Below are 27,883 nucleotides of genomic sequence, written 5' to 3'. Positions count from 1 at the left end.
ACATTGGCATCTACTATGGGAATGGAGTCACATTTCAAAAACTGGAAAGTCGGGGAAAAAAAAAAAGCATATAATGGAAAAAACACTCAAAATATCCTGTAAAATCAGAAGAGCTACACAATCAAGAATTCTGCAGGAGATAAGATGGAGAAGGAACAGTTAAAACATCAGTGACCCTGCAGGGCACACATTTGGTGATGAGTATCAGCACTGGTGTCAGGCAGGAACATAACCTAAAAGCTACAAAATAAATTACCTCTCACTGTTTAAGAAAATCACCTGACAAGGCTGTTTCATGTGCTTTGGCTGTCTCACCTTCTCTGGTATATGGTTATAGAAGTGACAACCAAAAGGAATAGAAAAACCTCAGATAAATAATGTGTTAGTAACTTTCCAAAAATGTCAGTGATAAAGAAATACAAGGCAAACAGAACTGAGGGTTGCTATTAAACACCTTTTTCTCACAAATATCCAGTACAAAGAAGTGTGCAAGGAGAACACCCATTCCTGGGATCAGTACAAAGGAAAGCACTGAAGCACTCTGGCAAACACCCACTGCACACATCCCCAGCAGCCACTCTTGCTGTGACATGCAGGTCTCATTCTCCAATGGGCTTTACATTCTTAAGGAGAGATCAGCATTTTGTCTTTCAAACACAAATGTACATTAAAAACTTGCAATGGCTTTGAGAAGCTGATCTCTCTCCTCATACTTGAGTTTTCTCTCCCTCTTATCTATATATCTGCCCTTCCTGCACAGAGCTGTAGATAAATCAAGGCTCTTCAATCCATGTATGATGAGCCTCTCTTATTCTTCTATAATTCAGGGGATACCACAGTTTAGAATTTGTATTTTTCTTCTGTGCAGGGTAGAATAGGATGCTAAAAAAACAAAACAAACCATGGTACAATTCTTTAACTACTAATTTTAATTCATTGAAATATCTGGATGTATTTATTATTTCATTTGCCAAAAGTTTTAGAAAGACTTTTCTGGCTGCTTACTAGATAACTTGGTAAAAAGCATTATTTTTGTGAGATTACATTGTTCAATAGCCCACTTGCATTATGTGAGTCTGATTTTTAAAGGTCAGCATACAAACAAACACATGCCAGCAACATTTGCTATGCAAGAAGGGAAGCCAATATTTTCAGATTCTGCAAAAAAACATATACTTGTAAAACTACTGAAGCCTATAGCTCTAACTCACTGTAGCAGTATTGACTGATTGTTCCTGGAAGATTTTGCCTATCTGCCTTTAAAGATATCAATCATTACATATATTTAGTGCAGTATCTTTAATTCTATAGACTGGCTTGGGTTGGAAGGAGCCTTAAAGATCAGGTAGTTCAATCACCCTACTATGGGCAGGGTGACTGAACTAGAAGAAAACCTTTCACTAGACCACGCTGCTCAGAGTCGCAGCCAACCTGGCCTTGAGCACTCCCGTGGATAGGGCATCCACAGCTTCTCTGGGCAACCTGTTCTGTGCCTCACCATCTTCACAGTAAGGAATTGTTTCCTTATATCTAAACTAAACTTACTCTCAGTTTAAAACTACTGTCCCTGTCCTGTCACTACATATCCATGTAAACAGTCTCTTTCCATCTTTCCTATGGGCTCCCCTCAGGTACTGGAAGGCTGCAACTAGGTCATGGCAAACCCTCTTTACCAGGCTGAACAAGCACAATTCTCTCAGCCTTTCCTCACAGGAGAGATTCTCCATCCCTCCAATTATCTTGTTGGCCTCTGTACTCATTGCAACAGCTCCATGTCCTTCCCGTGCTGGGGAGACAGGAGCTGGATGCAGCACTGCAGGTGGGGTATCACAGAGTGGAGCTGAGGGGCAAAACCACCTCCCTTGACCTGCTGCCCACACTGCTTTGGATGCAGTCCAAGGCACAGTTGGCTTTCTGGGCTGATTAGGTTTATCTCCTTCTAGTCTGAAAACGCTATCCGAAGTGAAGTTCCCACCTCCTCCTCACGTAGATATCAGAGTGACAATTCTCCCACTCTAGTGAACATGCTTTTATTCCTCTCTCTTCTACAATAAGGACATTGATGATCCTTTCAGCTAAAATTAGTTAAGTGAACTGTCTCAACTTGCATGAAAACAAAAATATTTTTTGCAATTTATTTTAAAAGGCTGACACAATTTCAGGGCTTAATATTAATGCATTCATTATGTAATGCATGGTGGTTTTTTTTTTTTTGTTATATTAATACTAGAACACAGAAGCAAAACAAGTATATCACTGTCTCTAGCTATTGTGGTAAATATCATGTCTGAAATGAGATCATCACAGATGGTATTTCTACACTACAGATTTTACTGTAAGGTTTTAATATGCTATAGTTAATTTTTTGAGAGAGAGCAGTAAAAGCAGGCTACTCAACAAAGGCAAGGGAGGCAGAAGTTGAGGGTGAACACAGGTCAGGCAGGTCACCATCCTTGCAGGGCACAGTCCCACAATACATAAAAAAGAAAATGGAGCAGGTCTGGTGATGGGAATCAGGGCTAACAGAAGTTCTGTGGTTGCCAGAAAAGCCTCCAGTGACAAATCCAAGTAAATCAGATGAAGCAAGGAGTCAAGTCAGTGGTCCAGGTTTGGGGCCAGCAAGGATCATGGCTGGGCACAGAACTGCCTCAAGCAAGGACCTGAGACTAAATGTGGCTCCAGAGACAAAGGATGGGTGAAAGATCACGACAGTGCTGCTCCCAGCTTTGCCTCCCAGCTCAGCTCCTTCCCATCCAACACCTCCCAGGTCACAAGGCCACCACAGCTGGCCTTGAGCTCAGGCAGCCAAGGCCCTGGGAGCAGGGGTGGAGGTCACAGAGCCTGCGGATACACTGTGGGCACTGACATTTCTTCCATGTTGATTAAGCTTATAATTTTAGGAATGCTATAAAAAAGTGAAAATATGGTTCTGATGGTAATGAAATAGATTATTTCTTGATAAGACGTTTAAAAGAATGCTGAAAGGGCATCCCCAGTTTCTGATGTTCTTCACAATATTTTTTCAAATCTTCGCAAAGCTTATTAGTCAAGTCTGTTTTCCTTCTAGCACCTGTTAGAAAACTAGACCATAAACTACTGGCTATAATTTTAAATGTTAATTTCAGTGTCAAAAGTCTGCACAGTGAATTTAAAGGTTTTCCCTTTGATAGAAACGTATAAGTGACATGCTGGAAACGCAAAAATATTAAGAAGAATCTAAGACTTCAAAGCCCCCCAGGAACTATAAAAAATTAAAAATTAAGGTAGCTCATTCACACTTATATTAGAAAACACAAGGGCCAAAGGAAAATAAACATTTTCAACTATGAAATTTTCCAATGTGTCACAGTTTCCATGTGCTACATTTTTTGAAAAGACCTACTGAAACATTTAATTTATTCCTCTGTTCTCACTGGCAACACCAACACCTAACCCCTACCATCAATAATCAGGTTCTCTTCAGAAGAAATATTTTTTGTGTGTGATAATCTCATGGGTAGGTGATTCCCAATCGCCAAGAATAAAAGGGAAAAAACTTTGAGCCACCTTAAGGCTGTTGTGCTTTGATCACCTATTTTTCTGTCAACCTACTGCATCAATATTGTTGAAAGAAAATATTTGAGCATAAATCAAGATCATGGTGCATATGGTTCTGAAACAGAAAATATATTAGGGAATTTAGTTTTAGCTGAAGCTTGCTGATCTTTAGTGCAAACAATCTGTATGTGCTGGCATTTTAGTGAGTTCTTACTGGAGTATATTAGCAATAATTCCTTAATATCTGTGAAATAGTTTGAAATATTAAAGTCTAGACCAGTATTTTTCTGAAATAATATTGATTAACATCCCTTTATTTTCTTGACTGCACTGAAGAAAAAGAGTTTTTCTCCCCTCGTTGGATTACTAGATCTGTTCAAGGGTTTCTGCACCACAATCTCAACACTAAAACCTTTTGATGTACACATTCATTCTTTTTAACTAACAACAAATAATCCAAATGAAAAATCCACACAACTAGGATCTTCATTTTGATTTAATTCTCACAAGAAGTGCCAGAGTATTGAGAAACACACAAGGAGATGTACTGGGCAGGTGTTGGCAGTTGTGGGACTGTAGGGATGGGTTGTGTGGGGAGAGGCAGGGGCTGTCCCATCAGCTCTAGCAGACTCTCAGCAGCACACAGCTGAGCCTGCAGCCAAGTGTGACCCATGGCAAAGCAGACAGACGCTCCTAGAGGAGCTCCATACCTGAAAAAAAAAACCCAGAATGGAGCAGAGGAAAATGTGAAGAAGAAAAGGGGCAGAGAGGGAGACTGCCAGGTACCAACTCCCCACCTCCATGTGCTGCTTGTGGCAGTAGAAGAGTTTGGAGTGAAGAAGTGAAGCCTGAAAACGGGAGGAAAAATGTTGTCCTAATGTTTTGTCTTTCTATTTTTCTCTACCTGAGCCTATTCCAGTTGACTAATTCTACCAAGCTGAATCTGTTCAGCCTGTGACAGTAACTGGTAAGCAATCTCGCTGTCCTTGTCAGGAAGGGAATGGGTGAGGAGCTTTGTGGGAGCTTTTACTGCAACCACACCAGATTTTATAGATAACTTCAAATTAACTCACAGTTTAATTTTGGTACATCTTCCTATCACATTCCAGATTACTGTAAAGTGTCAGGTTTGCAGTAAATTTTTCCTTAATCCTTGCCCACTACTTTTCTAAATTAGATTTTTCTGCACATGTCATATGTCCCATATGTTGTTAACTGTTGGCTTCAGGGAAATTCTCCTTATTGTAGTAGTTGACAAGTTGGCTATTTCTGGCTAATGTTAAAAGCTGTCTTCTGTGTAGGAATCAGTACTAACATTTAGCTTCTTTTTTTTTTATTCTACCTACTACTGCAAGGCAGAAAAATAAATTTATTTCTTCTATTTTGCAGCTGAAGAGTAAGGCTTAATTCCCTTGCTAGTAAGAATTTAACAGACAATGGTCTATATTTGCAAAATCTGCACAATATTTTAACTAATTTAAATGATACAAAGCCACCTAAATGGATGGGGATTGTGCATGATTTTTGCTCTATACACAGTATGAGACTGAAACCTGAATATGATCCTTTTAATATTCAGGGAACAAAACAGACCTATTATTCCCCCAGCTTGGAATAGCATAATAGATTTTGCTTAACTGCATGAAATCTCTGTTACCATCAAAGGTCAATAACCTTTAACCAGCTATTTTAAATTCATTTGCCTCCACAGAAACTGAATAATACTGTGTAAAATACTTTGCAGAAAAGCAATACCCATTTTTCTCCTGTACCTGCGTCACAGTAGAAAAAGGAGTACCATCCGTACCTTTGGGTAGATATGTTATTTAAATACAGTCAATCGTCAAAAAATAAAATTACGACAGACGGTTTTCTTTTGCTTAAGTAATTATCTGCTACTGTATGAAACTCACTACACAACAGACAAGAAAGCCATTAAATTTGCTTTGAGATTCCTGTGATATGTAGACACTTTTAAAAAAAAATAGTAAATGTTCAAATATTCTTTTCTCAGATTCAACCATAAGGCTGATGGTCTTGGAGTGCACAGTTATCTTACTGAAAAGTGAAGCCTGAGATCTTGGTGGACACAAGAGAGTATTTTCTTTAGAAATTAATTACAATGAATGTGTCACCTCCTATGACTTGGCAAATACAGAACCAAGAACTATCTGTCAGTCAGTTTTAGTTTATAGCTGTCTCATGCAATCCACTATACAACTAAATACTAAGTAAAGAAATAAACAAAAATGTAGCATTACTCAAAGTATTACACATTTAAAACAGCCTAATGAAAAGGAGGAAACAAGGTCATATGCCATAATCAGTTTCACTGACACAGTTCTACAATAGAACATTCTGCCTCCAGAAACACTGGCAGTCATTTAAAGTTTGATTGTTTCAAAATGCCATAAATGACTCAAAAGGTTTGCCTTAAAATATAAAGCTGGTATTAATCAAAACAAAAGTTATGGAAGGTGCTGGGTGGACTTTCTTGAGGATTTCAATAATCAATCAGGTTTAGAACAAAGCAAGACAAATAGTGAAAAAACTATCACCTTTTTCCATTATGTGCTGGGTGAATTTATGATGCTGGTATCCCCAATTGTCTGTTCTGTTTATGCTGGATATTAAGTTCTGCACCTTAAGACTGGTTCCAAGAGAGAAGTAGGGGGGAAGAAGCACAGAGTTTGTTATCAGAAACTGCACTTGTGCCCCCACATCCTACTCCTGGACTGTGTTGTCTGCAGTGGGCACTGGGAGGGAGCTCTCCCTTAGTTTTTTGTTATTTTTTTTAGCTAGCTGAGGCAGAGAAGTTCCCCTGTGTTTTTTCTTTTTCTTGGAACTGATCAGCCCTGCTCTGGACTGAAAACCCAGAAGAACACCAGGAGCTCACACCTGTGGTCCATCAGGGCCTGGGACATGGAATTTTTCAGTGCTGGAGGGACTGATATGAGACTGAGTGAGCCAAGATACACCCCATGACAAGGACTTTCGGAATTTGCTATCTCTTCAGAACAGCAAGAGGTTTTATTGTTTAATATTACTCATTTTATATGCTTCTGAATACTTTGCTTGTTAAAGAAATAGTTTTTTTCCATTTTCCTCCAAGGAAATGTTTTCCCAAACCAGTTGGGGGAGGGGGCTGCTTGAATCTGCTTTCTAGAGGGACCCCTGTAGAAACTTTCTCCCAAATTTACCCTAAGCCAGGACACATTATTACTTTCCTTTCACCTCTGAAGAGAGACACTTTCTGAAATGGATATGAAGCTGAAGGTGTAAGGGGCAACAAAGAAAACTTCAAATGAAAACAAAATGAAAAGAAATTACATAAAGATGGGTTAGCACTGGAATGGGAGCCTAGAGACAAGTGGAATCTCAAGTCCCACCTGGCCTACTCCCAGTTGGCCTTGCCTTGGCAGACACTGTTTTAATATTGCTTTAATATGTCATGACTTTATTTTCATAGCAAAACAGGAACACCAGTAACATGGAAAACCAATGACATCTTGGCACAGAACAAATATAACAGCTTTTACTGGGGTTTTCCTTGTAGCTGGTCAAATTAATAATCCTTCTCTTCTCCAGAGTCAGCATTTCCTAGAATTGCACTGTTGTGGATAGGAGTGTAGACTACTGAATAAGGACCTACACACAGACATGTAAACTTAAATATCCTAAAAGTCATCCTACACAGCAGACTGCTCTGTCCCAGCTGGTCATTCTGGGCTCCTTCCATAGCACATGGAAAGAAGTGGGCATTTCAGATCCTAATTCACACGCCTCGTTACAGATGCCTACCTTCAAAGCAACTCTTTTACTCTAAGAAGGTTCGCTGTAGAGTGGCTACCAGATATTAGATTTAGATAAATCAATCCAAATAGAGTCCTTGAGCTCATGAGCCCACTAGGCTTCTGAACACCCCTTGGATATAATCTACTATGATACAGTTAAGCTGTTTCACACACTCCTAAGCATAAAGCAGTATTTCCCTTCAATCCTCAATTAGAGATATCTTAAATGAAACTTACAAAGTGCCAGAATTATTACTCAACAGAAACAATGCTCTTAATACACAGAGAATGTGTACCTCAAATTGTGTTCTCTTAGGTAACTGAAGTCTGCTAATTTCTTTCTTCAGTCAATAATTACTTAATACAATGTAATATTATTTATATAATGTACTATAATAGCAGAGGAAGCTAATTTTTGTACAGGAAAAGAGAATACTTTAATGAAATACTATTAATTTCATTAGACTTCAGTAATAAAATCTCCACAAAATATCCTAATATGTTGTATTCCGTAACAGTAAATATTGAGGCTTTCTGGCAGTTGCTAGATGATTACAATATTTTGTACTTGTGGTATTCCTGTGCCCTAACAGAACGTTTACAAGCAGAACTCAAAGAACTAACTCCAGTAACTGTTTTAAAATACATAAATCATTAAAGGCATCCAAGACTATTGTTATCACTTATGGCTCCAGGCCTTCTGCAGAGTAAATGAAGTTACTTCGAACAATGAAGAGCAATTCAGTCACTAAGATCTGTAGTGAAATTAAACAGACACAGTGAACTACCACAGTAGTAAAATCTGTAAGAAGTTGTATATCTAGACTTCTAAGAACTCTAATGTTTCCAATTAACAATGTTTTCTGTGGTTTCAAAGTTACTTGTTCCAATCTTTGTTTCATCAACGTAAATTGGTAGCTTCTGCTTTTCTCATTAGCTAAGCTATAAGGCACCTCATTTTACTTTTCTCTGTGATCTCTGTAATTACAGGCAATGATTAAAGTATAGTCTACTCTACACACAAATCTCTTCTTAATAATGTTAACCAGTATGCACAACTCAATGGAGAATTGAAACATGAAAATGAAATTAAAACATTTTAGGAATGCAGGGAAGTTCACAGAATAGGGAAATATTCCTTATACATTGTATTTAAAGGCTGAGACTTTGGTTGGGTGTTTCTCAATACTATGGGCTGAAGATAGTATTTAATACAGGATCCACTAATCTTGTCCTGTATCAGCTATCCTTGGTCCTGACCTTGCTCTGTGTTGAGGTATGCGTGGGGATTGCTGCCATGAGGAGAATTTCACCAAAACAATGCACAGAGAAACACCAAGGCTGGGAAATTCAAAATAATTCATACTTACTCATAGAGCTTAATTTCCTTCAAGAATCTCCTCCTCAGTTACTATAATCTTGGTAGGCTATACAAATATTTCATAGGTACTAACTAAATTTCAAAAGTCAAGTGCAAAATAAGGATACTTTGAGCTGCCTATTGCTACAAGAATAATACTAGCAGACCAAGCAAAGTTTATGAGCATTTTGACGCTGATCACCCCAAAGCCAGCTCTTCATGCACTACTGCAGTTAAGGGGTAGGATTGATCTATCCTGACAATCTAACCCTAAAAACCTGTCAAATTAAGTTCTTATTAGTCAGCAGAAAGAAACAGTCGTGGAAGTCAGTTCTCCTCACCTAGCCAAGTTAGAACTAGATGAAGCAATGCATGCATTTCTTCTTTCTCTCTATTGACCTAAAGGTCTGGATGATTAACTTAAGCTTGTCTACCTAAAGTCAGTAGAGGTAGATGTCACTTTCAAAATATTTAAGTTTTTTTAATTTGGTAACTTCCAACATTCACAGAATCACTGTTTAATTAGGAAGAGTGCCTCTCTTACCTACTGTAAAAGAGATACCACTATAAGCAGACTACATCTTGTATGCTACAGGAGTTTTGCATGTTACCTGTTAAATGCGAGTCAAAGTATTTGAACATTTAGACAACAAATATCTGTGTTTTTCAAGGCAATAAAGCTTTTAGAAGCTAATAGCTGCTTTGCCATTAGAAAAATCCAAAACCAGAGCTGAGAAGACACTGCCACACACAGAGGAAACAAAATTATAAAACACACAATACACTGGATGTGTGCAGTACAGGACCTGACACTGTGATTTCCTTGACATTTTCCTTAAGTGTTCATTAACAGAATATAATTTAACTTAGTTTATGTTAAAAAAGATTGCTTATATGGAGACAATGTTGAAAGTACAAATTTTTACATTATTGCTCATTATATTTGCTTAATGCCTTATTCTCAGTGTTAAAATGAGCCACACACAATGTTAAGACAACCCTCATAGCCAAAAACAATGCTAGAAATCTCACTTCAGAACTCATATCTAAGTTTGGAACTGATGAGCAACAAACCCAGTTTTTCAATGCAAGTCCTGTCATCTATAACATATTAAGCATAATTCATAATAGAAACCTCACTACAGTATTTTCACAATTAAAAAACCCCTAAACCAACACAAATATTTCTGAATGAGAGATAAAGTATCATATGCATTTTCATTCAAATTATTGGCAAAGATTTATTTATTTAGCAGTCTGTCGCTTGAAAAAAGTATTCTCTAGGACTATAGATGGGAAATGAAACAAAATGTGACACCTAGTCCTTGAATACTTAAATTAGTTGTTTTAAAATCTTCTGTATTGCTGCAGTTTCTCTACTTTGAATTTACCTTCTAACATCTCCATACAAAAGGTCAAAAGCAGTTTTGACAATGACAACTGCCATCAACCTTTGTTAGTTGTTCCAATTTAAACACACTGAAAACATTTGTGGTTCCAATCATCTTCCTTCCCTTCATCCCCAAACTGATATAGTTCAATTGGCTTTGGCATGACTTCCATCAGATCAATACACATCCTTATTTTTATGACATGTTCAATAAAAGCATTCCAAAAGCTAAAGAGCTGACTTACCATTTTCTTCCAAGTACATCAGAAGGATGCTGCTAGATTCAGTCCCTTCTACAGCATAATCAAGTGCAATATTTCCATTAACATCTTGCAGAAGCACATTTGCTCCAGCCTACAGACAAGAATTAAAAGCACTTTAGGTTTTTGCACTGAAATCTCAAAACACAACTGGGGTTCTTACATGATCCTATTCAAAAACATTGCAAAGCTGGAGTTCTTGCAGCAGATTAATTATAACATGAAACAAAACCAAACACACAAAAAGGCAAAGACAAAATGAAGGACTCATGAATGTCAAAAAGGCTGCCTTTGTTTGAGACAGCCGACTCTGTTGCCTCACTATCTGCCCAGTCTGGCTTTGCTACACAGATGTCTGAGCTGCTCATCAGTGAGTTTTGGAACCACCACCATTTGCGGCAAAACACTTTAAAGTCATCTGTCACTGACTACAGTCTGCCTTAAAACACTCCACCAATAACCAGCAGTGGTCAAAAGCTGCCTGACAAGCAGCACAGACACCCCTGCAGCAGGGGTGGGCAGACAGCTGGCCTGGGTAACCTTGTCAGCTGGCCTGACCTCTTAAGGCCTCATCCATCAATCCAACTCAAAGAGAATCATCCATTGCTAAATGAAATTGCCATTTGTCACCAACCGGAGACAATGAAAATGAGCTTGATAATTTTAATTGTAGTCTCTAAAGAAGTCAGGCTGAAAGTTCTCTGAGTTTCATTCAAAATTCAATATAAATGAGTGACAACTAAGAAGAGCCCTTGGGGTTGAGGGGTGGTGAAATGAACAGATTCATGAGAAGCTTGAAAATAAACCACCAGCATGATTGTATTTTCTATATTAGAGATTGTAAATGTCTATATTAAAGACTCTAAATGTAAGAATCTGTAGGAAAATATGTATCTTTTAAAGTAAAAAAAGCGGTCATCCTTGAAAATATAAATGTCTGGTGGACATAGAAGCTTACATTACTAGTGTTACATCATTAGAAGTTACATTACTAGTGAATTGCCATGTATCTTCTTTAACAGGTTGTAACATTAATTTCAAATTTCTCTCTACGGCTTTTAATGGCAAGGAATTATGAAATAAGTGTGACCTCAGGTAAATTTAATTACTTTTCTTAACAGCTTGTATGATAAAGAGTTTAATAAAAATGAGAAGTGCCAAGGACTGCCTTTCTTGAAACCACAGGAGCAGAGGTCAAATGCAATATGAAATTACTAATAGAAGACATGACTGCTTTTTTCAGGAGCTTTCTCCGTAAGTATTGTATCAAAGAAAAAGTTGCAGTAGGCTCAGGTTCTGGCTCAGCTGGTAATATGACACAAAAAATGAGCAAGTTCATGTAAAATTTATGTTATCAAACTTGAAGCTGAACTGTTAGTCTCAGGTGATCTGAGTTTCCAACACAGTGACCAGGGGACAGACAGGCATCAAAAATTACTCAGCTGTCTCAAGCTTCTCTTACATCCTATTAGACCATATCCTGTGCAGCAAAATAATCTGTCCTCCTACAAAACATAATACTTTCTTCTAGCCTTATCTTGTTGCACTGACTGTAAGGGCAGCCCAGAGAGCAAATTTAGGTTAGATGTATTTCTTCCGAATTTTTAAATGAAATTAGATGAGAGGATTTGACTTTCACACTTAATGAAAAGGAATGGAAGGAGACTTAAAAGCATAAAATTTTACATTCATTATAGTGCTATGAAAATAAATTTCTACTGTCTGTCCTGCCAGATAAAATCAAAAAAATGGTAGGAAATCAAATAAAGGGTGAATTTGAAGATCATAGTATCTTTAGGGGATAGTTTAACACTATTTATTGCATTTGTTCCACTACTAGGAAGTATGATTCTTGTTTTTCTTTCTACTCACTGACCCATGAGAGCTTGTTGGTGAAGGTAGAATTCTGAAAGAAAAACAATTTCATATCTCATTTGCATATTATAAAAACCCACAAAATCTTTCAGGTATAGATTCTTCCTTGCACATAGATAATATCCAGGTAATGTCAAAAGACCATTTTCTTCCTTGTTGAGTTAAGAAACCAAAAGACCTTTGACATATCAAATTCAGGAAAAGTAGGATAATTACTTTGGTCAGCAGCACACTTTTAATTAATTTCTAAGATGTACTATCACAGAAGGAAGGATAGGTAATTCCATATTGTATCTCCAAGTAATTTCATTGGGTATTTCTATATTAATATCTTGAGAAATGTTTGCAATGCTCCTGAACAGTTTATTTTATGGGTTTAATAATAGGCATTTTTAATATGGCATATCATCCCTGCCTCCCAGCTCTGCACCATCTGTGAGCTTACTGGGGGTGTGCTCTGTCTCACTGCCCAAATCAGGAATGAAGACCTTGAACAGGACTAGACCACTACTAACCAGGGTACACCACTAGCGTGGAACACATTGCAAACACCACAGATATTGTACCTTGGTTCACATTCAGATGTCCAGAACTGTGCTAATGAACTTGAGTGCTCTGTTACATATGCAACCTTGCAGGCCACACAATAAGAAACCCACATGTGACTGTAGACAGAATTCAGATTATCTCAATATAGTCCTACTTTGTTCTTAAGTTTCCACTCACAGCTCTTGAGGAAAACATGAGGAAAACTGTCCTCATGCTGCTGATATTAATTTCCAAATTTACACACATACCTTGTTTATACTCTAAATGCTATTCCATATTTATTCCATTTCAATACAACCCATTTGAATTCTGCATGTGGTGCTCAATGTAGACGAAAAGTTTATGGCTTACTTATTCTCAACACACCCTCATTCTCAAGTCATTTCTCAATAAAAATGGAAAATGTTTTACAAAATTTTATGTACTATATGCCATATATACAAAAATTTTTGAGATAATTATTTGTCTGCAATGATACATTGTTTCTATTTTAGTAAGACTACAGAGGGGACATCTTTAAATATATTACCTTAAGGTGTTTCTAAAGACACCAGGTTAAATAACACCAAATGCAAAATGCAACTGAAGTGCATTTGTGCTATGCAGAATGATATCCACATGTAGATACAGCAAGAGATTGAACTCTGGTGATCAATAATAACTGAGTAGACTTGACCAGATTTACAAAATATTCCCACATAATCAGAAATCTGAGCCTGCTGCCAAAAAGAAAACACCTTTGGCTAGTGAAAGGACAAAAGATTTCCTTTCTGGATCCAGCAATGATGATTCAAAATACTTCAATTTTTATTAGGATCACACTAGTTTATATTTTTAAATTATGGTTTAATTTCTGTGTGTTTATATATCTGTAGAATATTTGATGTTTTCAATGTTTTCATTTCAGAAACCCAGAGTAGAATAGCTAATTTCCAAATTAAGTGGTGACCCTAAAGATTAGCTAGAGAGCTCAGGACCAGTGTGGCTGAAGTTAGATGGGCACAGTTCCACAGTAGTAATCTATGTGCATACCCACATTTTTTACCAACACGTTGCAGTTTAAGATGGTTTCCCACTCTGTGGAAGAGAGATGAGCAACTTCAGACTCAGTGTAGAGTACATGACACAATGTACATCTCCACTGCAACTTATCCCATGATCACGTCTTTGTATAAATAAACTTGGAGCTAATTTAAGACAGTACTAAGAACACTGCTTTTGCTTAACAGGATGCTGTAGGACCTGAACTCTTCCTCCCCAAATCATGTTCCAGAAGATGGGGAAAGAACCAAATAGCTTCTGAAGTCTAAGCACTACTGGAAGTTTTGATTTGCAAGAATTTACAAGAACTAGCAACTGCATGACATCATCACATGTGAACAGTCCTTTACAGTGCTCTGTCCCTATAGAAGCTCCCCTTGCCCCTTGGGACAGGAACCCAAGTATAATTGCAGTCACAAACTCTCAAGACTGTGTTGCTGCAGCTGTATTCAGTGGATCAATGTCCAAATTCCCACTCCTAAGCGAAAAGTCGAGTTTAGTCCACATTCTACAGTTAGGAAGCCTAACTAGTTGTTAGTTGTGTTAACTCAGAGGCAATCAATAAACAATCTCTCAGCCTATCTTTTTTTAAAATAATTAACTGATTCTAAAAATCAATTTATCATGCACAGGGGTAATTTTTTCATTAAGTATTTAATTTTTTAGAAAGTCTTAGGACTTCCTTCTGTACTATTTATTATCTGGCCAATATTCCTTCCTACTCTTTCTTATTTCTAGTGCTGTGATGCAACTTATTATTCCCAAATGAAAAATATGTCTACCTACCATTACTCAAAAAAAAAAAAAAAGAACAAGGGCCCAGGAATCTCCATTCTGAGGAATGTGCCCTTATTTAAAGATTGAAAATTATTTATTTCCTTCTGTGTCTCTGAAATCCAATACTTTTGGATTTTGAAATACAATATTTTTTGTATTGGCAGTCTAACTTTATCAGGATAGGTAAAAACCATATGAAAAGCTGTGGGCTTAGACCTTCTTGAGCCATCTCCAGTATTCAAGGACAGAGTTCTAACCACTGGGTTGTAAGTCCAGAAACTCAATGCTATCACAACAATATGGGCAGCAGTGTAATCTGAATTAGGCATTGTTTGAGGTCTCCTAATTTACCAAGGTTCCCCCAGGACTTGGGAGAGATTTGGGCATTTCTCTGCCTAGGTACTACCTCTTGGTTATCTTCCCAGCTAGGATGTCACAGGTTTTCCACTCAAACAATGTGGTCAGAAGGGTTTTCTGGTGGAACTACTTTCTGAACCAGAATCAGCATCAATCCACTTTAGGTGGAAATTGGGCAGATTCCCGAGAGTCTGACTATAATTCAATGAAATTCTTGAAATCCTTCCTTCTGTTACATACCTTAAATTATTCTCTCAAACCTGTGGGCCATACAGGTTATTGAAATATTTGAAATAACTAAGTAATTTAGCTTTATTCATATAGTAGAAAGTCCCAGGTGCATTATAAAATATTTGTAATACAGAAATGATGACCCAGCAATTGCCTCTGTCTCCTAGGGTTACCACCATCGGCTTAATGAGGTTTTAAGGAGGCAATGAGAAATGCAGTAGACCCTGAGGAATACGTGTGGATATTAAAAAAAAAAAAGAAGAAAAAAAAGGACAGAGGCAGAAAAAAAATTAATACACCTGTTGCTATTGAAAAAAACCCCAAAATTTTCTCCTAATAGAAGGCTTCTACACAGTTCTTACGATGGTTCAATTGTTCTACAATATGCTAGCTGTGTGCAAATTGTGCAGTCACCTGTCAACCCCATCACAAAACCTGACTTTTTTATACCTACTTATATTCTTATATTAGTAAACTATTTTATTCAATTCCACATATTCCATATGTATATAACAGTATACACTTATATACATGCAAACGTATAAACATGCGCATAGTATTCTCTCTTCTGTGTTCATCAATTTCCTGCAGGGATAGGCAACATTTTTCCACTAACAGCTTGAACACTTCACTTTTTCTAATTTTTTTAAAAATATAACTACATGATTTGCAAACAGCACCATTTTAAAATATCATTAACCAAGATTAAATGTAATTCTTCATAAAACATTTGTGGCATTTAACTTCTTGTGACATGTGTAATTGAGTTTTTCCTACTTTATTGACCTACTTTTTCACATTAATTCCATGAAAATGTTTTGCTCTTTGAAGGACACCCAAGGTTTACACACACACCTGCATGTTCTCATGTATGCCACAGCTACTGTGTTAATCCTACATCATTGCCAAAGCCCTTAGTACACAAACAGTTAAAAAGAAAGCAAAAGTAATCAGGATGTAAAGCTTTGTTTGAGAATAAGGAGCCATACAGGAAATCCCACACGCTCATGGCTCCATGGTGCCATGCAATCTTGCTCTCTAACCTCGATGGCTTGCATAAATTTTCATTCAAGATATCAAATCCCACAAATCTAGCTGGCTCCTCTTTGTGGCTGTAAATAGACTTGTTTGAATCTTATTCCTTAACAAAGCAAAAGGAATAAAGTTGCTCTACTCAGTGTTGTGGTTTAGGTCATTAGCACTGGATACCACTTTACACAAATTCACAACGCTGAACAGATGAGGAACAGTTCTCAAGGCAAAGCTCAAAAAAAAAAAAAAAAGCTGAAGACTTCCCCACATTAGGAAACCACAGACAAAGAAATAAAAAATTAAGTGAGATTGAGCAGCTGCTCTCAGTTCAAAAGCATGCCTTCCTTCCAACTCATTTCAACAACAGATTTTCTGCAGGCAGAAAATAATTTCACAGAAATCACAATACAGCTATTAAAGAGCTGGGGAAAAAAGTTATTAAAATTATAGATCCTCCACTGACAGTTCCCCTACCTGCTGCCATCATAATTGAGTTTTGCCTGCTTAGTAAGAAGAAAACTGACAGACACAAGCTGAATAACCTCTTTTGTATTCTCTTTATGAGCACAAAACAATCAAGACAATATTTTACTAAATTTAAATATTGTCTCTCAGAACACTGACTGAAGACTTAATACTTTCATTTTAACTTTTCTCCACATAAACCTTTAAGGAAGACCCTTCCCCATGACACCATGGATTCTTAAGATATTTGGGAGATAGATAACCAATATCCACACGCTCCAGAGTAAATAAAAGATTCCTGTTCCAGAACAAAACATTAAAAGAAACCCATGAAAAAGGTTGATTCATGACTAAAAAATTACCATGAAGGAAACCTATTTCTGAATATTTACTTTTACTCTTCCACCCCCTAGGCTTGACAAAGAAATGGAAAGGGATCACAAACATTTATAAGCTATCTACAAAGATATGGAAGTTCAGTACAGCCCAGAGCAAACAGTACAGCCACCTCAAAGCTGTTCTAGCTGCAGTTTTGGCTTAGCTCACCTTAATGTAGCTTGCCAAAAGAAAAGAAAAAAAAAAAAAAAAGACAGCATGCTTCCCTTGTGGAAGACAAGAGTGTGCCTGATGGAAAATCATTCTCCAAACAGGAATATCTGCTGCACAGCTAACCCTAGCAGCCTCCTTCCTTTCATACATCTTGAAGAAAAGCAAGTGGAAATTCCACCTGTACGAAAGCAATGCTTTAAAATCCCATTCTTCATCCTTCATCAGGCAATTTCCATCACTGCAGTCTGTGGGGAACACACCTGATATTTTATTAAATGGGAATTTCAGTAACTCCAGACTGATGACTTGAGCTTCAAAGTATTATGTTTTACAAATAACAAACCATGTCTTCTCTTGGGCAGTTAAGTTACTTGCAGTTAGTTAATGCTGTCATTATATTACAAAGATTTTACTGTCATTACATTGCAAGGGTTTCATATCGCTAGTGTTTCATACCTCCTTGATGCTTCTTGTAAACAGCTCCTCTAAGCACTGACCCTTCCTTGTCCTCACAGTAGCCAACCAACTCCAGCTCCCACCAATCCACTCTTTTATAACACTCTTCTTATTGGCTACAGATGTGGCATGTTAACATCAGGCCTGCTCCTAATCTTTAGTAATTGGTTCAGCTGCAACTCTTTAGGGGATAAGATTACATTCTATACCACCTTCATTTACCCATACTGTATCCCCCTACAAGTTAAGTTCCACATCAAAACACCACCATCCCTCAACCATAAAATATGCCATAACTTTTCCAAAATAAAAGGTTTTCATCAATAAATTCTTATGCACTGAAACCTGAACTCCTAAAAGCATTGAAGAAATGCAAAGAGGGGCCTCATTAAGTCTGAAAATATTTTCCTTTCTTTACAGAGTGTCTCTTAGCAAAGTAACTAGGACCCAAACTCCATATCTATACATATAAATTCAGAACTAAAATCTGTGGATCACAAATCAAAGTAACAACTGTTAGGTGCACTAACAAATGTTTCATGCATGCTTTACTTGGGCTTGTGTAGCTATAGAGAAAATGCAGGGAACAAATCCTCCTGATTTCCTTCATAGTAGGGCATCATGTTAAGGTGTACTCATGAAAACAAATTCTCCCTTAACACAAATAGAAAAGCCTCCCATTTCCTTTTACATGGACTTGTAGAGGGCACAGCTCTGCAAGCTGAGCTGACCAGCACACCATTTACAGGACTCTTTCCATAACCTTGAATCAATGGTTACTTGCAGCAGGAGTTTCCACCTCACACAGAGGAAAGGCTGCAATATTATTGTCTGCAATATTTGCTCTATTTCAGGGCTTTCAACTTTGTAAGAGTTGCTGCTGTCTATAAATCCATGCTTGTCACATTACCAAAACTTTTCTTTCACAGGGAGTAGGAACTGTCTGCCATCTGGATGAGCTTAACTTGTGATATAATAAAGGTCTGAATTCATTTTCAGCATGCCTGATCCCACCCACATCATAAAAACACAAACACAAAGCTCAATCCCTTATGTCTGTGACAACACAGCCTACAGAATCCAAGCTGAATTGAGAGCTTTATAAGTGCCCTCCAGGCATATAAAATAAACTGAAAAGGATAAAACACATATCTCCAAAAAAACACTCTCAATAAAGCAGGAGAGAATGCAGTGCTGAAAATTTTATGCTAATACTTTATGTAAATGCTAAAATAGATACATTTGTATCAACACAAATTTATGTTATGCCACTATTACTCACTTATTTCTATCATAGGTACATGCTAAACCAGTCAAGGAATGATCATATAAATGTAGTTTGACATTCACTCATCCTTATATAAGTAAAGTATTTACTTTAATAAATATAAAGTAAAATATTTCAGCTGCACTGTGGATAGAAGTTCTTTAATTCACGGCTCTTCTGGGTTCCATGTTGCAGAAATGGGCACCAAAATCTGAATACACAACCTAACTGCTCATCAAAACAGACTTACTTTCTTGGTATAGTCTAGAAATTAAGATTTATGGGTGCATGCCAGTATGCATAATGAACATCATAGTGTTCCAAAAATCCCAGGCGTGTATCTCTATGACATGCTGGGTAAAAAGTGATAAAAGTATGTGCCAATACAGTGTCTGTTCATAAAAAAACATCCTACGGTTCTATATATATAGGATCACCAATGCCTACAAAAATCCCCAATTGTATTTGAAATTGTACTTCTTGCTTGTTGAATTACTTCACAAAATAGTAAAAAAAAATAGTACTTTAAAATCATCAAAGCTCCACAACCATTTTGGCAACCATTTAGTTCATGAATAAAGCATTTTCCTCCTTAAACTAATAGAATGTGGGCTATGTCAGTTCACAGAAAAGATTTTCAGTAGAGGTAAAAAAAAAGGCTGTCATGGCACATATTACAGATTGCTTGACAGGCATAGTCTGTTTGACTAATGCATGCAGAAGATAAAAGAATTAGCACTGATGACTGAAAATGAAAGACCAACATTTTCCCATCTGTTTGTGCACCATGGGGACTTGAATTCCGCCCATCAGCTGGAAGGCATGAAAAAGGCAAAGAAAATCCCACTCAGTTCCAGTCCTGAGCACTTCTGAAAACACTCTAGAAATGTAGCATGTGTGCAACAGCATCTTCCAAAGTAAAATACAACTAAGCATGCAGTTCTGAAATAAAAAGTTAAAACCTACTTATCCGGAAACGGTCAAATAAAAAGTAATGCACATTTCTCAAGTTACCACTACTGCCACGTCCTAGAACTACAAAATTCATGAGGATTGGGGAACACTATTAATTCTAAAGGCATACAGATTTGTACTTAGATCTTAATCAATCAGACAGCAAGTTCTTTCATGATGGTTCTTGAAATTCTGAATCCTAATACAAACCACCAAGGTTTCTTGGAATTTAAGGTCTTAATTTCTAAGCTAAATATAGTCCAATTTCTTTGACTTAGCTTTGCCTTAAGCAATCATTCTTATTTTCTCTCTTTTCCCACACAAATATCTGGAAACACTGAGTATCATCCAGCTAGTTTGACTAGAAATTGCAAGAACAGAATTATTTTTGTTATATCCATTTCTGTTTCTTAACTTCCATACTTTATAAGTTTTTCAACAACTTCAACTGATCATTCTTAATGTCATGAAAATCTCCACCTCAAATGCATGACTAAATTTTGCCATACAATTTGAACACTAATTGCCTCAGCTTCAGTGTGTCTTCATATGTAATCACTGCTGGTTTTACAACTATGAGGAAATAGGCCTTAAAAACAATACGTTTCTCTTGCTTTTATTGGCTAGGTGTGCATTCAGGCATGAGACAGTTTAGTTTAGCCACAGTGTAGGGCAAATGAATCTACCCTTTCTAGTGTGACAGGCCACGGGCAGGACATTTTCAGTTCTAGGGCTCTCACATAACTACAAGTTTAAACATCCAATTCTCCAGTCTCTGCACATACGCTTTATTCAACCAGAAATTACAGGAACCAATCTTACTCTCAAGATAGGCACTTGTCTCAATACAATATCAATATTTCAATATTTTACCTGCCAAAAATTTTCCTCCCATTGAAAAAAGTGCAGTTACATTAAAGCGCATCTAATGAAGAATTATATATCTATGATTTTCATTTCCAAAGCCAAGTATGACAAAAATAAAACAATAATGGTGTTTCTTTCTTACTTTCCTGCTTTTTGAAGGCACTTCTTGGTTCAAAATACATGTTGCACATTTTCAGTAAGGGCTTCTCAGAAAAGAGACAAAAAGAGGAGGCATTAGGGTATCAGAAGGTCTCTAAAAGCATGAAGACACTCCTTTTAGCTTAGTATGCAAAAAAAGAATTTTATTTTGAAAAATTACACTAATTGTATGTACCTGTTTGAATGTCACAAAAATAAGTTGATGTACTTTTAACTCTTTTAAAACCATTTTATCTGAAAGTGTGAAAAAAAAGAAAAAATTCAGAATGTATTTTCTCACTGAAATTTTGTATTTTTATTGAAAGTGGAGGTAGACTAAAGAATTGAAGAAATTATAGAAAACTCGACTTGCATGTTATATATCACAAAAAAAAGGTTCTTTTTGCCTAGAATAGCATTCTCATTCTGTTCTATTATTAAGACACTGTAGCAAAAATCCAAAAGATCAGAATGAGGTCAAAAAAAGGATAGTTGAAGTACAGAAGGAGGGGTATTTTACTTGATATTGCCAGCACTCAAATTATTTGGCAAGAAAAGGGAATTAGAAAGGAAACTTCAAAGAGCATTGGTGACTAAAGACTAAAATTTCCCCATCTGTTTCTGCACATGGGACTTGCAAACTTCCCATCAGTAGCAGAGCTTATGGAAAAAAAAGAAATTATTCGAGCACTGAATGTCTCTGATAACAGTATAGAAGCACAGTTTCTGCTAATTTTACTTTAATTTTAATTATTAAAAATTATGACAGGCACACAGAAAAATTATCAATCCCTGTCTTATATAATACTCCAACAAAAGGTCACTTTTTGAAATTATTGCTTTTATTTTTAGAACAAATAGAAAGAAAATCTCCTTCCCACAGCAGGGAATGAGCCCTTGGAATTGTCTGTCAAAAAGTCTTTTAATCTGACACCACAGTTAGAGTTAACAGTTACTTTACAGCCATTAAGCGAGCCTGTAATTACATAAGGTCAAACAAATCTCATACTTAAGGAATTAAAAAGATCATTCCCTGGGGTTAGCCAGAGCAGTGACTTGTGTACAAAATTGGACAGTTAGCAAGGCACAGCATTATTGTAGGCAAAATGGAGATAAGAAGCATCCTCTGATGATCCACTACTGTACTGATAACTACAAATAAAATACATGATAAAGAGTTTAAAGATTTATTAATACATTTCCTTACAAAGTTCTATCCATTTGTATTTATATACATGGATATATGCATGCATATATATGGGAAAGTAGTCACACACACACACATACATACGCACACATATATATTTATACACACAAGCACTCCAAACAAAACTGCAGGAAAGTTCTGCCTGGTAGCTTCACTTGAAAGCATTTCCACTCCTGGCACACCACAGAAGAGGGCAGAACAAAAAAAAAAACCAACCAACCACATGGTTGCAAAGAAAGGAAGTTGATTTTGATGGCTCAGTACAGATTGAAAGTTGTTTTTTGAAGAGCTTGTCGTTTACATGTTCAGTGTAAATAACATAAATGTAGAAAATCTAACTAACCTTGAGGGGCAAACCTCAAGGCCCTGTTCAACCTGATGGTCTTCTCCTCAATCCTCACAGTTTGGGGGAATTTTTCCCTTCCTGTCTATGCACACTGTCATATCCATGTCTACATATTTATGTTACTTGCGAAATACAGATGCTGAATGTTTTGATTTTCGTTCTCCAGTCCATTTTGAGGTTACATACACACACACGTGTGTGTATGTGTGTGCCTGTGTGTATGTGTAAATTAAATACACTTGAAATGGCACACATTAATAAATAGCACTACTTCAAGTGTGACATCAGATCTTACAATTTTATTAATGCATAGAAAAAAGTCAGAACCCATGCTAATGGATATAGACACACAGAGTAAAAAGAAAGAAAATCTGTATTACATGTCTCTGGTGTAAAATGCAGGAGATTAAACAGCATGCAATAAATGGTAGCTGCGTACAGCATAGAGTTTCTGCAAAGATCATGCAAGGAAGTAAGAGTACAAAACTGCTATTTTTAACTCAATTAATTTGCATTTTTGTTATGAGACAGATTAACTGTGTTGATTGATAACATCAACATGCTCCCAAGTGTGCAGGGAAGGGACTGTACAGTAGCTTAATCTGCACTCAGGGTGATGCTGTCTTGCTGGTTAGTAATTAAATCTAGATCTTCTAGAAACAAATCATCATGTTAAATACCAAACCTATTTCGGGAGTTTAGTATGCCAGTCACCTTAACACAAACCTGGCTTCTCAGAATATCAGCATATAATTAGAGAACTCACCAGAAGAGCAGAAAACTCTATTTTCCTGTGCTTGGGTAATGAATAAAGTGCAGTAGATAAGAAAATTTTCCAGTCAGTCAACAGCAACTTGCTGTGTGGGACTGCAGCAAGTTAGTCCCTAGTGTAGCTGTGGGGGAAATATATGCTCCATGCCAAACTTTGAAATTGATTATATGAAAAGAAAAACATATACTTACAAATCCTAGCAATAGAAGTATAACCACAGCTAACATTTATATATTAACCAAACATAAGACTCCAGGTCTATTTGCAATAATTGGTCTCTGTGGATTAATATATATATAGGAAAACTGATGAAACTTTACACAAAATTGAAATAAATACTTCAAAGGCATAATGCTGTGCCATCCAAGGATTTGTGTATGTGTTTTATCAGACAATTTTTTTTTCCTGATGTCCATAAAGTGTAATCTTAGGAGTCAATGTTGAAGTAATAGGCATTAATCTATCAACTGCCTATCACCTTGCAAAGAAACAACTGTCCATAATCAATCCCTTACCATCCTCTGGTCTTCATTCCAGAAAATAAATTTTTCCACCTTCCACTACTGTCATAATTTTAAGGAACATCCTTCTTCCCAAAAAATGCAAGTTGGTAATCTTGCAGTATTCACTAATTCAACAAATACTTTCCACTATTTAACATTTGGAAAAATAATATTTAGTGTGTTTTAAAAATTCACAATATATCACAGTTTCTAATGGGAGTAATTTGAAATTGAACAAGTCTGGTTTCATACACTTCAACTTCAAATAGCTGAAGATAGAGCTGTTATTTAGAACTAACATAAAGGCTAGTTTTCTCCTGTGCTTTCATAAGCCAGCTTTTATACATTTTCCAACATCTCTTTAGCCTTTCATCCTTGCAGGCAGCAACCACATCTTGCTCAAACTCATTATCAAACCAGAAAAAATAAAGTACATCCAACTTTCCATTATTTTTCTTTTCATGACTTTAACTCCTACACTTCACTATCCAACCCAGTCTCATTATTTTATATTGTTCTATACTGAACTGAATTACCGACTTTTTCCACACATAGTCCACACCAATTATTCTAGATTTGGAAAATCAATGCTTTTGCTCCACCTTTGCTATTCTAACTGAAAAGTCTTCAAGCACATGTGCAAACCTGAGTCTTTTAATGACCTTCGTGCCACTTCATTTATTAGCTCCTCTAACCCTGCACTGTTACAATTTACCTAAACCATCTGCTTTCAATGTATAAGCCGGTTTTTCCTGCAGCAGTTTTCTTTCCAATGACTTTGCACATCAATCTTTATGGTGGCATATCAAGGTAAGTCGTCCTTGAACTTTTGATAAATTGTATCAGTGCTGCAATTTTCCCTACTGGCTCACTCACAAATTCAAGAATTCATGGACGTTCATTTGATGGTTCTTTTTTCACAGGTTCATGCTCCCAAGCCCTTCTAAATTATGCATTACAAACTATGCCATAGTGATATTTCATTCCAGTATTTCTGAAATGAAAACACATAAAAAGCCACATACAACTGGAAGGAGGCTGTTGGTTTGAGTGGTTTGGGGATTTTTTTTTAGCATTCAGGAACAGCTCTTATCCAAATAAATAATACATTGAATAATATAATAAAATAATTTCTATTTTATTCATTAATGGTACAAACCTTTTTATTATATTATTATTATATTTTTATTGATAAAAATTGGGTTGAATACTTCATTAAAAAAAAAGTTTAAATCCTAATGATATGGTGATTCAAGGTCTGGTTCTAAGTTCAGTTTACTTCAATACTTGATGTCAAAATCAAGTCAAAACCTATCACAGTTGGAAAACATTGCTCACAAAGATATATTGATCTAAATTAAAGAAGTGCATTGTTCTCATGATTACTAAATTATACTGACTTTCCAATCCCATATACAAATTAAACACATGCTTTTTATTTAAATTTGGCTATGTCCATCCTCTTTGATGAGAGAATTTCCTAACATTTTAAAAAATAATAAAACATCCTTCTTCACACTGAAAATCCAGAATTTTTTAAAATAATAAATACTTCTGAGGAACACAATTAATTGATGATCTAAATGCCATTCTCAACTTACTTCCAGAGACTAAACATCTAGCTTTTGTGGACTTGGGAATTCTTTTCTTGAGAAAGCATGAAATCAAAGGAGAAAAAAAAAAAGGGCTTTTTTCTATTTGGCCAGTATATATTTTGCTTTTGAATATGTGGAAACAGTATTAAGAACAAACAAACAGAAATATTCAAATGCTTGAAAAATGGTTTGTTCGCCCACTACTTAACTTTTCTTTCTGAACTATGTTCTTCCATGAATTTTTCTCCTGTCTGTTTTTGGGCTATAGAAATTTAGCATAGTCTGACAGGCATCAAATATCTACTATATAACTTTACTTGCTATTTATTTTTCACAATATTATGTTTTTAATATCCTCTGTATGTTGCTTAATTGTCTTAAGAACACAATCAGAATAATTATATCCATACAGCCTTCTGAACAGTTGTCATGTGGAAATATAATACTAGAATGGGTCTCCTGAAGCATCACTTTGGTAATGCAGGTAACACATAATACATAATCTCATTCACAACTTTAAGATCAATTTTAAAGCTGATTAGGCATCAGGTTTGGGGTTTTTTAATCCCTATTACTCCTGCATGGAATGCTGCTTTCCAACATATGTCTCCTAGCATTAAGAAAGCTTAGTTTCATTCTGTCTTAACTTTATTGTTGGACACCTTTGCAATCATTTGCTTTCATGCTAGCAGTAACTTCAGGTTTTAAAAGATTTTTCTTACTTCTTCCTCTATCCTGATAAATTCACAGAAATTTTTATAACCTCCCTGATTTGTTTTTTTTAAGTACAAGGTATTATTTTTATTCCCTTCTCTTAAGTAAGCCTTTTTACTCCCATGCTTATCCTTGCAGGTTTCCTTGGTACAATTTCCCACTCCTGAATGTGGCTGTAGATAGTGAACTGCAGGCTGTCATTACTTGGACAGCAGCAAAATCACTCTTCCCTTTCTCTTGGCAACATCTTCACCCTGACAAATCCAAGAATCTGTTTTTCCCACCTGCAGTTACATGTTTGCAGCACACAATTGTCTTAAAATTGACTGAAGCTCTGAGGTCTTTTTCTGAATTTCTAGTTGATGGTTCCTGAGCATATCACAGAAATTTCTGTTGCTCAGAGCATGACCTTGTATTTGTACACTGAAATTTCAAGCCATTTATATTACTTAAGTCTTCAAAGACACCTTATGATTTCTGCACGACATTACAATCCTCACCCCAATAGATAAGACATAGCAGCATTGTCTTCAACATATTTCAGTATCATATCTCTATTTTTCCTCTCAAGGTTATCACTGAAAATTCTAAATTAAATAATGTCACAGGACCAATCCTAATGAAACCTCAGCAACTCTCAGGCCCATTTCTCTATTAATAGCTAGGCTGTTGTCTTGTTACCAAGTTCTTCACTACCAAGCAGCTTTTCCCTTCTGCAATTTAATGAAGAGTTTTCCTCAATTCCCTAGCTACTCCATGAGCAACTCTCAGAATAATTATGTCAGTGATTCAAGTAGAGGCCACTTGGCATGAAGAATGAATTTCACCTTCTACAAATATCCCCCAGTGGTGGAACATCCCCAGACCATCTTCTTCATAGCACAAAACTATGTTCACTGAAGATCAAAGCCAGATGTTGATTTTCATTATCTTGTCATTCCTTGATCCTCTTTCTCTGGGGAAGAAGTGAATTTGAGTGAAGGTTATCCAAAATTCCCCGGTTTTGTGCATGTTGTCCATCTCTCAGCATACTTTTCCTGATCTGCTCCTGGGGCTGATATTTTTTCCAACAAGTCTAACTCTCTTTTACCTCCAGGAGCTTTTGTTTTCTGGTAATGCTCTAAGAACTCCAGAGTATACAGATCTGCTATTTAATAGCCATGGTCTGTGTCTTAATTCTCATCCCCAACCCCAAATGTTTTCCACCTGGACAGAGAAGGGAGGATGAAAGGGGGAGAGGGACAAAGGGAGGCAGAGAGGAACATGTGTCTGTTTGTGTGCGAGATTTCTAGACATCAAAGAAGTATTTACAGACTTTTACATCTTACTTTCTGTGTCTACCTCCCATGTAAAAAGGCTTTGATTTCTGCCATGATTTAACATTCTTTGTACAGTGAACTGCAGATTCTATTTCACTGGCTATTTCTCCTGTCAACTGAAGTTCAATGCTTTGTCTTTTTATATTATCCTCTTTTCTTCTCTAGGCGATCTCATTACTTTCATGATAGTGCTCAAAGTTAAATGCTTTGACCATTTTGCTGTATCCAGTTAAGTTCCTGTTCTTATGTCTCCTTAAACCACCTTTAGTGCTGCATAACTAGCTGCTTCATCACTTTTTGCCAGCCTTTATGGAGAAGGACTAATATTTCTACAGTTTCCCACGAGTGTTGCCATCTGGTGTTCAGCAACTCATTAAAAGGCATCACCTAGATTAGTTAATTAGTGGCCTTCATCTAGGTTAATTTTATGTTATCTCAGCTAGCAATGATGAAAGGCTATAAGCCAGTAGTACACACTCTCTGGAAGTTCCCTCCTACACTTCTCACACATCCACCAGCTTCTGCAAA

At 36.5% G+C, this 27,883-nt stretch overlaps 1 protein-coding gene across 2 annotated transcripts in view; it reads right to left on the bottom strand.

The window, feature by feature from the left end:
• The window catches only part of MYO16 (myosin XVI), a 326,118-nt gene that overhangs the window by 201,080 nt on the left and 97,155 nt on the right, over nt 1–27,883 (bottom strand). For both annotated transcript variants that reach the window (XM_031056227.1, XM_005419960.2), the window contains exon 5: nt 10,327–10,435. In XM_031056227.1, coding sequence (XP_030912087.1) covers nt 10,327–10,435 — 109 coding nt within the window. The remainder of the gene's footprint in view (nt 1–10,326; nt 10,436–27,883) is intronic.

This window comes from Geospiza fortis, unplaced genomic scaffold (assembly GCF_000277835.1).
Source record: "Geospiza fortis unplaced genomic scaffold, GeoFor_1.0 scaffold192, whole genome shotgun sequence".
Taxonomy (NCBI): domain Eukaryota; kingdom Metazoa; phylum Chordata; class Aves; order Passeriformes; family Thraupidae; genus Geospiza; species Geospiza fortis.
The sequence above is the reverse complement of the archived record's forward strand: the minus strand, read 5'-3'. Positions and strand labels throughout refer to the sequence as shown.